Here is an 11,994-nt window from a genome sequence, read left to right on the forward strand (position 1 = left end):
TTTCCAACCGTGATCAGCAGGTGACCTAGGACCTCTATGCTATAGCTAGCGCATGCGGCGCATGTAGCCAGTACAGTTAGTTGTTATGCATTTGCCCATTGAAGCGTGCGAAACGAACCGGCTTTTTTATTGTTATGTTGTGAAGTCGATGTGAACCAAGATGTGAACGCAACGCGACGTCAGGGCTATGAATAAGCAGGAGTACTCCGTATTACGACATTGTCCTTCTAGTTTTCGTTCGAGACCCAGACTCTATATTTTTCTTCTCCTTTACCAACTGCTGCAGTGATCAAAGGTTGGGAGAAGCATTGAAGCAAATGAGGAGAACAACGCAAAGAAAAAGCAGAAAATCTAGAAGATGATATCATAACGAAACAGAAGAACAAGAACAAGATAAAGAATTGATGTGAACGCAACTAGATTATATACACCGGAGTAGACCTACATTAATTGTACCTTCAATCACAAAAGCCTTTTATTCTGACAAGGGTGAGGTAGAAATACCAATATCAGCTGGTACAAAGATGTCATCTTGATGGGTACTGTACGAGTTGAAATTTTCGCGTACAGATATTTTCGCGAATTGCTACATGTGGAGGACATTTTCGCGTGTTGTTAATTTCGTGGTTGCAAGGGTCTAACTGAACTTATATAGCTATTCCTGCGTTATTTTCGCGGTTCAAAGGCGATTTGCGAAATTCACGAAAATGAAACCACTGCGAAAATTTCAGCTTGTACAGTAGCCTGCAGTACGTAAACTCTACTTTCTTTTTTTTTCTTAACCATGCCGTCTTTGTGGGCTGGTAAAAAATACTCTTTTAGTGTCAGCAATATAATTTCTTCTTCCAGGCATATATATATATATATATATATATATATATATATATATATATATACATATATATTATATTATATATATTTTTTTTTTCTGTAAACTAATATCCTCTCATGTAAACCTGAATATGTAATGCTGTGCTATGTACAAGACATTATTATAAGGATTAATGTTAATCAATAAAAGTACACTGAGAAGTTGTAGATGTTTCTTATAACTTCATCTGAAAATCTTGCTGTTGTTGTATTTAAGTAGCACTATAGAACTCACAAATGAATGCAATTTTTGAAGGCAGAAACCAGAGAGGGTGAGGGAGGGGTGCAAGTACCATGCCTCATCCATCCTCCCCTTTTCAGTGAATTTGTAAAATAAAACACAGCAGGATACCACCTGGAATTCTTGTAAGGTGCAAAATCTTATCATTTTGAATTTAGCTGACTTCCTAAGTATTAAAGTTCAACCCTGTTTCTGTTTATGCACATGATTTGTCCTGTCTGTTCATGTAAGCAGGCTTGCTGTTGCCATGGTCACAAGAAATGATTGTGCAGGCATATTCTATGCACTATGAACTCTTGACCATACAGATCAAACTTCACGCTCGGCGAGTTATATGCACTGGACCAGCAGGACCCCGTTGTTTGCTTTGGCTCTGTGGAGACATTTGAGGCTGTCTTGTTGTTGGGACTGGGGCATGTTCACACTGTTACTTGTTCTGGGATGCATTTGGATACGACTGGTACAAAACTTTCTATTTTTTGGATAACCCCTATTATAGTTACTCGGCATTTGGCTGTACTAGACTGCAGTATGACAGAAATTTCAGAGTTGTCCAAATCTTGCTCAGTAAAGATGCCACATGAAATAGGTATGGTTTAATCTATTCGTAAATTTGCATAGTATGCACATTTACATCAAGCAACAATGAACTTGCCTCTCAACTCACCATCTTGTGAAGAAAATTTTAGTGTAACTACAAAATGGTTTGTAACCAGTTTCTCTGTATAGTAGGCATAATGTGGAACCCTACTAGTATTGGTTGGTATCACATTACTCCTCTGGTCTTCACATATTGTACAGGTTTTAGGCACCATTGCTTCATATAATTGTCTGGAATTCAAATAACTGTTTGACTTTTAATTGATGACAAACAACCTCAAAATACAATTCATACTTGGACTGGATTGCAATGGATTGAATTCTTCATTGGAACATTCCGAATGTGATATACTCGTCCTTTAACCTTTGGCAATTTTGCATTGTTTATGACAAGTTATATACTGTATAAGTGGATATTTTTGCAGTGTGGAAATTTTCATGCATTTAGCACAACACGAAACTAGCGCAAACATAAAAGCACACAAATGATTTAGTGTGTGATTTGTTATAATTTATCTCTTTGATTCTGCAGAATTAAAAACATGCAAAATTCAATTTACCTGGCTGAGCACAAAAAATTACTCACATGAAAATGTCCACTTTTACAATCATTTAGATGAAAATAACTGTGCAAAAAATGTCACACTATTTCCTTAGTGCAATGGGTTGTAACTATATATATTCTACCTTTTGTGACAAAATAAGATTAAAGGACAAGCCACACAGTGTACCATTTTTTCTTTATTTTCTCTTTATTGTTCATGACATGGAGGCAAATGAAAGTTAAAGAGAACATGGATATGGCAACAAGAAATAACCTCTTTTCATCAAAAAACTAGAAATGTCGCTACAGCGACTGGTTATACCCCCGCCAAACAACATTTCATAAGCTTTGGTCAAAACAACATTTCATAAGCTTTGGTCAAAAAACTGAGGAAGTAGTTAAATCCGCAAGATCTTTCCTTGATCTTCTGCCATTAATATGCCGTTACCATGGCAACGTACTTTTGGGTACTGTCGAAAAATGCGTCTTGCACATCTACAACCAAAGGCACACATCTGTACCAAGTTTCATGGAAATTGGGCAAAAACTGAGGAAGTAGTTTGCAACACAAAATTTTCCATCATTTTGGCTCATAATATGTGAGCGTGTTACCATGGCAACATACTTTTTGTAACTGTCAAGAAATGTGTCATGCTGACCTATATCCTAAGACAAACATTCAATATGAATTCCATGAGAATTGGAAGAACACTGATGAAGCAGTTTTGCCATGAAGCCTTTTGCCCTATATTTTACCAATAACATGCCGTTACCATGGCAACGCACTTTTTGCCACTGCGGAAATATGTCTTGCATATTAACATATTCAGATGAACATCTGTACCTAATTTCATAAAAATTGATCAAAAACTGTGGGAGGAGTTCGCGATGCAAGATTTGTACCCATTTTTGCCCATAATATGCCGTTACCATGGCAACGTACTTTTGGGTACTGTCAAAAAATACGTCTTGCACATCTACAACCCAAGGCACACATCTGTGCCAAGTTTTATGGGAATAGGTTGAAAACTGCGGAAGTAGTTCGCAACGCAAGATTTGCAACGGACCGACCGCCCGACCGACAGACCGCCCAACCGACCGCCCGCCCGACCGACCGCCCGACCGACCACCCGACCGTCCGCTGATTCCTATATACCCCCTTCAAACTTCGTTTGGCGGGGGTATAAAAAAAAAAAGAAGGTAATTATAACATACAAATGCAAGCACTTTTTCAAACTGTGATGTTGTAATGCTTCCACACACTATAATGCTGGGTGTGATAATGTATTACTTCAAAAGACATTCTCAGTACATGCATGGTCAATATCTTACATAGCTAACTCTCAACAGGAATATTGGCAACTCTCCTCATAACAAATATATGATTACCCAAAAATTCAAAACATTTCAAGCTCCGCTAAAATAAAATTTTGATATAATAAAGTGATCTCATTGGTCCAGGAGTATGCTGAGACTAAAATCCATTGTACCAGGAGTTAAATTTCTGTCTTATAAATAATCTTATGACCAAACTTGACATGCAGAATAATAACACTATACACTTTCTTTTGAACATTGACATCTTAACAATTTCAATCCCTTAAATCTCCCAGGCTTTACCATACTTAGTGGATAAATTAGTATTAATTGTTGTACCACTTTTCACACACATGTACCACGTTTGATGGAATCATACATGTTATCTTCTCAAGATATAAAGTAACAAAGAAAAACTTCTAATTTGATCTTGACCTCTGACCTGTATAGGAGTTTAATGAGCGTTAAGCTGGGTATTAAGATTGTCCATCGTAACTTAAAATTATACCACAATATGATGCCCGTCTGTTGGTTTCACCTCGTGTTGTTCACAAAGATAATTGGATATGGCCAGACGTATGGATGGCCCAATAGAGGTGGAAAACATGGAACCTGAGATGCCTTCAGGGCTGAGGTAAAATAGACGCATTAAGACTGCCTTGCCACATGTTCAGGATAGTCAAGAGACTGCAATTGTTGTTCATATCAGATCTCTTGGGGGTTTTTTTCCCCCCAAATAAAGAATCTAAAATCAATGTATACACTGTCTCCGATTTTGATTGACATCTCCTTCCTATTATGTGTACAGAATTTGTGCAACACAACACAGACATTTTAACAGGCAATCAGAGTACACTCCACCAAAAAATTTTACTACACATGATACTGCCATGGTGGAGCATTCAACAAGACATGTACCACACTTCTCATATCAGAAGGTAGCCAGAACGTGGAAGCTATGCACATAAGTATTGGCTTAAAGGTTGCCTCGGATCTTTTTCTATCCTTGTATCACATCTGAAGGATTGCATCATGATAATTATCACACCCCTGAAAATGCAGATTGCATAAACTAGTATTACAAAAAAAAAAACAAAAAAAAAAAAAAACCCACCAAATAAACATTAAAGATCCTTCAATTACAAATATCTAAACATATTACAAACACAAACAACTAACACACAACCACTAAAGACCCTTCAAGTATCAGTATCTAAGCCCATCTGTTTTGCACACTTTTTTTGGGGTATATTTGATGCACATCATCTATGAGGCACATGAGGGCTACAAATTTCTATGGCAAGTACTGCTACATAATTGGTTTTTGAGTTGTCGGCATGTGTCCGTCTCTAGTCTAAGCTCATTCCTATGTGATATTTCTGGGGAATCCCAAGCAGAGAGAAAAGTTTGGAAAGCAGCATCAGACCTAGCATTCTGTTTTCCGATGGCGGGGGTGGGTTGCGTCGGATGGACACCATGCTCTCATTCAGAGCTGATATGAGGAGATCCAAGAAGAGGAAGAAGCCCACAAACTGGAAGGTGAAGAGCATGAATGGACCAAATCTGCGATGCACCAACACAAGGTCTGCGTAAACAAAGTTCCCGGGAAGGGAGTTAAACAGTGTGATGAATGCTTGGACAAAGTTTCTGTAGCCTCGGAGACTACCAAATAGGAGGCTCATGCCACATGCGTAGCTAACGATCAGCACAAACAGAAGGAACGAGAAAGCCATAACCTCGTAGAGGGAGTCCGACATGACCGCGGTGAGGAGGTAAAGGCGAGGATTGAGACGAAGAAGATAGAGGAACTTGACCGCGCTGAGGATGATCATGACAGCCAGGCTGTAGCAAAGCATGTTGTCAGCACTCGCCGCAGACCGGAAGCTCACGTAGTGGGCAAAGCTGCTCCTCATCTCCGCGAAGAGTAGCTTCGTAACGAGGTACCTGCGGACGTACAGGCCGATCGAGACAAAGCAGTTGACAATGATGGCAACCTCTAACCAGTTCCACCTATCCGAAAAGTACTTCTTGATGCCGATGGGCTTCAAGCGTTGATACTCCCTGTATATGAGGCCCCACAAGGATACAACAAAGAGTACTTCACAAATGACAATGAAGAGCATGTGGTTGGCTGCATAGCGATGCAACCGAACGCTCTGTATCTCTGGCAGTTTGAGCAATCCACCCGAAGCTGGAGTTTCTAGGAGGAACGTAACCACGCAGAAGAGGTTCGTGTTTGCGTTATACGCTGTCCACTCAACAAACAGTGCCCTTGTGTGTTCGTCAAGCCACCGGGCATCCGACATGTTCGCTAGGGCAGCCCTGGCATCTTCATACGTTGTCCCCAGTATCCACACATAGCCGCTACTGGGAAACACTCTTGTGACACCCCACATGCTCATGGATGTGTCATGATTGTACTTCCATGGTGAGGGCCTGAGAGCGTGCCGCAGATCTTGCTGCAGAAAGAGATCGGATCCATTGGACAATGACTGGCTCCAGGATCCATTGTAGTAAGCTCTGTCTTCTGTTTCTCTGGTGAAGGGCGCCCGACAGTCATTGATTTGGGCTTGTAAGAAAGGATGGGTTTCGCAGGAGCCTAAGTAAAAGATTCAACAAGTAAAAATGTAGCAGTTTGATTAACAGTTCACATCATGTCCACAAAATCACAAAGTAATGCCAATATAGCTAGCTAGTTGATGCTTAATGCATTCCTATAAAGCCAGCTAGTATTCAAAATGTTTATTGTCATTTATGCAGTTTCTTATGCATGCATCTTGACAGTTTGATTAAATAGTCTTAATTCATGACCACAGAAGTTAGTAATGCCAAAAGGTAGGCACTAGAGGTTTAATGCGTTCCTACAATGCCAGTATTCAAAATGTTTGTCATCTATGCCAAAGTTTCAAATGCATGCATTTCCTGGAAAAAAAAAAAAGAGAGACTTGTTGAGCTTTTAGCTTGAGCCAGTCCATGACCGTAGCCTGTCTTGACGACGCATTAAAACATGATTTTTTTGGGGGGGGGGGGTGGGGATGGAAAGCCAAGAGACTGATTTTCACAAATATAGTAATCAAGGACTTACTTGGCTTTATTCTGGACTGTCTGAGACGAAGACCGCCTCCTATGAGTGTTGATTGCATTTCAGCGCCCCATCTGTCGTCGCCTAAGAGGCCTGGGAGAAGTGTGGAGTCTGCCCAGGTCAGAAAGCTCCGAAAGTCATTCATCTGCAATTGCAACCAGCCATATGTGTAAGACTCACCTTCCAGAAATTCCTTAATCATTTTGGTAGATTCTTTTATTCATGTCAGCTTTCTAATATCTTGGGCTAGCATGTGCGTAGCATTCTTATTAAAACTCATGCCTAGCAGGCTAAATTGCCCTGCTCAGTGTACATAGCCATCACACTGAATGATACTATTTAATATCTGATATGTAGTAGATACACAAGGATGACATATTTAGGCTACGCTGATCAGCACAAGTTTTGTATTTATTGTGTATTACACTTTATTACCTGTGCGCCTCATGCATGTTACACCATTGTTAGTACCTCCCAGTGCACTGCATCTCCACTAGCACCCTCCCCCCTGTGAATTATTTGTATTATATTTTCTCATGTGACGTCACTGCTCAAATTATAATGATTTGATCCTTGCTGCAATACTTGCCTGATTGCATTATAACTAATTATAGACCATGTAACATAGGATAAGATTCTTATGATGTTCCCCTTTCTTCCAGTGAGCTAATTCCTATCTTGGTGATCTCACCAGTCTGTAGTGTTTGTTGTGGAAGAACAAGCCCTTGGTAGCCTTCGTGAGGAAGTAGGCCTGCTTGTCCCGCTGGCTGTAGGTGATGGTCATAAGCAGGTAGAAGAAGCAGAAGTAAATAGCAATCTGCCACAGGAGGGTGTACATACGGGCCTTGAGGTGCTTGTTGCGGAGGTGGACGTCAATGGTGGACTTGGCAGGGGGCCTGTAGTGGTCATCCCTGTGACGCCTCTCCATCAGGCTTTGGTGCGCTTCCCCAGCATTTTCTACACAAGACAAGCCAAAGGAGCAAATGCAGCATCACAAAAGAACATTCGGTATCTGGTTCTTAATATGTCGATCACATAAAAGGGAGACTTAGCTATTTACTATCACAGTGACCCATGGCTTTTCTCATATCCAGCCCATATAGTGCAATGCATTAATTACTCTCACACTCTTTTCAGATTTGCTCAAAGGTTTGGTGACATTTTGCTGCCTCATTAACATTCCATTATCATACATGTTATTCAATTCTAGTGTATACACACTATGTTTTGTGTGATGGGAAACTGGATGGATACAGAGAGGATCTGACAAAAACTGAGCATGATGATGACATTTTGATTGCATCAACACCAGTGCGCATGTTAATTAAAGAAATATTTAGAGGAAAGAGTATCCAAGTAAAAGCAGAGGTGCTAAGTCTTTCTGATTCTGCAGGATTCTGCTGGAGGCTTCCCCAAAAGTTAAACATCTCCTCAAGTCCTTAAATATGAAACATCCTTTAATTGGAATTATGCAGGATACGTTGGCCTACTTAGATGTATATAATATACAGGTATCTTCCTGAGTGCTAGTTCTTAAAGGACAAGTTCACCTTCATAAACATAAGGATTGAGAGAATGCAACAATATTAGTAGAACACATCAGTGAAAGTTTGAGGGAAATTGGACAATCGATGCAAAAGTTATGAATTTTTAAAATTTTTGTGTTTGAACCGCTGGATGAGGAGACTACTACAGCTTGTGAGTCATATGCGTACAACAGTATAAAGAAAATGTAAAGAAAATTCAACATATTTTCACTTTTTTCGCATAATAAAAGAGCACTTGACTTGCCTCTTTCTAAAGGCAGGGGGAATAATATTACCCATAACATTCGTTGGTAACGAGTCGGGGGAATGTGTACTTTTTTCAAAAGATGAAATTTTGTGAATGTTGTATGCATGTGACATCTAAGTTATTCACACACTGCAGTAGTCTTCTCATCCAGCGGTTACTGCACAAAAACTTCAAAAATTCATAACTTTTGAACGGATTGTCCGATTTTCCTTGATGTGTTCTACTAATATTGCTACATTCTCTCAATCCTTATGTTTATGAAGGTGAACTTGTCCTTTAATGGAATCTTCCTGACTTTGAAATGTGAATGTTAGCAGCCCTGGGAGAGGTGTAGGATCTGTAGCTTTGGTGGTATCACAACTTGTGGCAGACTCCAAGCCAACGTCGTTGCCCGACACTCACCGACTTCCACCTCCTCGATCTCGTCGCTGAAGTCCTCCTCGGGCTCTAGCTGCTTGAAGATGAGGGAGAGGAAGATGGCGAGGAGGAGCACCTTGATCGGCTGGGTGACGAAGATGCTCTGGAAGGTGGCGATGCACACGGAGACCAGCCACTCGATGCTGCGCTGCCGGCCATACTTGAGGCCGTAGAGCATGGTGACGTAAGATGATGCCACCACAGTGCAGAAGACCAGCACCCAGGCCACATACACGAATGGATGTGGCAGACCCTTACATCCAAGACAACCCAAAACACAAACAAAAACAAAAACGAAGAGAAAACTGACTTTTGCTATATTTGGAGTTCATGATGACAACAATGCTACACTTCTCAGGAGTCAAAGTTTCAAGCAAACAAAGATTGCACAGGGAATGCCCGGAGACAGTGCACATTGAGCAGATGACACAAGGATGGTGCCTTCATTACTCATCCATGAATGCGGCATTTCAACTTAACAGGTTATCTTTGATACTTGTTTGTACTCTTACACTTCTTCTGGTAAAATCTAAAGACTATCACTGACCTCCAGACAAGATATGCCTCAATGGAACCTTATCCCTATTTCTATGAAAGAAATCAAAGTTAAAGTTAAAGAATTCCATTACTTTCCCTTGATATACATAGATATGACAAATGTGTCTTGCAGGAATAATTATGAAAGTTTTTGCGTATCTCACCTTTCTCCGGGAGCCTGTATTATTCCCTGAGAACGCCGACAAAGAGCTGCCAGCAGCAGAGATGCAGGGTGTGCGCAAACTGAAGGCGGTCATGACCAGAACCTGGGCTTCCCTCATGGCCTGCTTGTGCTCGTCGGGATCGGAGAATACGCCCGGGGGCAGCTCCCTGAGGCTCTGGACGACCTGCAGCAGGCGGGAGTACAGGAAGTAGTTGTGGCTGAGTCCTTTGCTCTTCTCTGGGCTCGCAATGGATCCTTTTGACTGACGCTCTGATTCGACCGTGCTGCGTTGGTCTGTTTCGTCACTTGATGCAGCTCCTACACACATGGAGACTTCTCTACGAGACACAGGTTGATCTTCTACATGTATCTCTACCTCTCCGTGAGTCAATGCTCCTACCTGATGAGACGTATTATCCCTATTCCACTCTCCCATCACTTCTGACAGTGTCTTCACCACAAATTTTTGCCCGTCTTGGTTGAACAGGTCACTCTCAACTGCCGACAGTGACGACTGGCTGCATGAGATGGGTGCATGTGTGTGATGACTGGAAACACTACTGTCTGTTTTGATACCGTCACCTTTAGAATCTTCATCTGGTCTCTGTCTATTGGAATCGGTGTCCCCCTTTTCATCGACAGTTTTCACTGTGTGCATAGTAGCTGTCGATTTCTCCTGCACAATGTCTGGATTCTCAACATCAATTGCTCGACTTGACAGAGCAGTCAGATCAACGCTACTGAGAGATTCTGCAAGTTTCCTCTGGTAGAGGCTGTGGCGTCTCTTCTTCACAGTCGCCTGTGGCGGCTGACAGGCCACATGACGGAATATCTGCACGATGAGGAGGTTGATGGGGAAGGCGATCACCGAGCTCTCGATGCCGATGATGATCTCCTTCACCGTGATGCGGAAGGAACCGAAGTCCATGACCTGGTCGGCGGGGTCGCTGGGGATTCCGTAAAACATGATGCTGGTCATCATGGAGCACATGAGGAGGGAGAGGCAGCAGGAGACCCGCTGGAGGCAGGTGAAGTTGCTGTGCTTGGGGCGCGTCAGCACCGACAGCCAGAGGTGGCCGTCGCGGAGGTCCCGCACCGTCCGTGACGTGAACAGGTGCCGGAACTCCTTGAGCTCCTTTGGGCTGGCTGCGTGAAATGTGTAGTCCAGGCCCATGCCCTCACTGCCACCGACCATCATCCAGCGATTGCAGATGAAGTACGCCCGTTGGTCATTCTCAAGGTCATGAACAATGCAGTGACTGACATACCTTCATGGTAATAAGGAGACATTTTTTTTTCTTATGAATAAGTAGATTTTTTTTCTTTTTTTGCACTAGAGTAACATCAAATTATTGCAACAGCAACTGTTGATCATCATCTGTTTGTATGGCCTAGTGTTCACTGCAGGTCCATTAGCACAGAATTTACCACAGAAAGGTCAAGTGACGTTTGAGCATTTCACAAAAAAGACCAGGAGTAGTTGATTTGAGAAACACCTGCCTTTGCAGGGCACCAGTGTGCTGGGTATGAATTTTTCTTTTTTACTCTATCACATTAAATGCAGTGTACTTCACTTTTCAATATTAGCATAATTCCTGGATTTGGTCAACATCACACTGAAGCCTTTTTATTGACCAGGAAAAGAAGACGTCATTCCTATTAAGCCTTCTATATATGTTTCAATTTTCCATGTTTTTGATGGACATTCTACTGGGAAATTTTCAATGTTTTTGATAGACATTCTACTGGTCAAGCAAATGTTGTTTGAAATTTGTGACCGTCTGATTTCAAGGGTTATATTTTGGTAGGCATTCGGGCAACGTTCAGTAGCTTTCAGTAGTTTGAGACTGCATTGTTGATTAGTATTAATTTATTGCCCAGTAGAATGTCCATCAAAAAAACATAGAAAATTGAAGGATATAAATGTTGTCACCCACCACTGATAGAATCAAGGATGACAACCTTGTAAACAGCACTGCAGTATTCTGACGGCTGAAAAGTCATACTTTGGTTGGGAAAAACAAATTTTGGACTTTGCCTGTAGTAAACATGTTTATGCTATGCACAGTAAACTTTATATGGACCTAACGGTCAAGTCACAGCTCTGTTCTAATAGAAAGCATTACCACTGGGGGCTGCTACCAGCATTGTTGTGCCACAGCCTGATGGCATGGATCTCCCCAAGACTGTCGGCAGTGGTCAGCAGGAAGGAGTTGGTTGAGCCCCTGGTCAGAACGGGGTAGCTCTGGTCGTGGAGGACGTGCGGTTCGCTGCGGCTGCTCCTGCCAATCAGCGTGAGCGTCACAGTGGCCGTGGTGCCAGCTCCGTGGCGCATGCCGGTCACCATGGTAACGTTGAAGCGGTAGTGGTGAAAAGGGTCATTGTCTTCCAGAATGGTCACAGCAGCCTAAAGCATTTTTACATGAAAG

The 11,994-nt window shown here is 41.9% G+C and overlaps 1 protein-coding gene across 1 annotated transcript in view; it reads right to left on the reverse strand.

Annotated features, from left to right (window-relative positions):
- Positions 1–2,404: 2,404 nt before the first annotated feature.
- Positions 2,405–11,994, reverse strand: part of LOC140233046 (polycystin-1-like protein 2) — a 72,176-nt gene continuing 62,586 nt past the window's right edge. Inside the window, exons 21-26 of the mRNA XM_072313155.1 lie at positions 11,692–11,972; positions 9,567–10,833; positions 8,851–9,118; positions 7,346–7,611; positions 6,658–6,799; positions 2,405–6,171 (exon numbers count right to left, since the gene is read on the reverse strand). Coding sequence (XP_072169256.1) covers positions 4,922–6,171; positions 6,658–6,799; positions 7,346–7,611; positions 8,851–9,118; positions 9,567–10,833; positions 11,692–11,972 — 3,474 coding nt within the window. The 3' untranslated portion in view covers positions 2,405–4,921. The remainder of the gene's footprint in view (positions 6,172–6,657; positions 6,800–7,345; positions 7,612–8,850; positions 9,119–9,566; positions 10,834–11,691; positions 11,973–11,994) is intronic.

Source organism: Diadema setosum, chromosome 9 (assembly GCF_964275005.1).
Source record: "Diadema setosum chromosome 9, eeDiaSeto1, whole genome shotgun sequence".
Taxonomy (NCBI): Eukaryota; Metazoa; Echinodermata; class Echinoidea; order Diadematoida; family Diadematidae; genus Diadema; species Diadema setosum.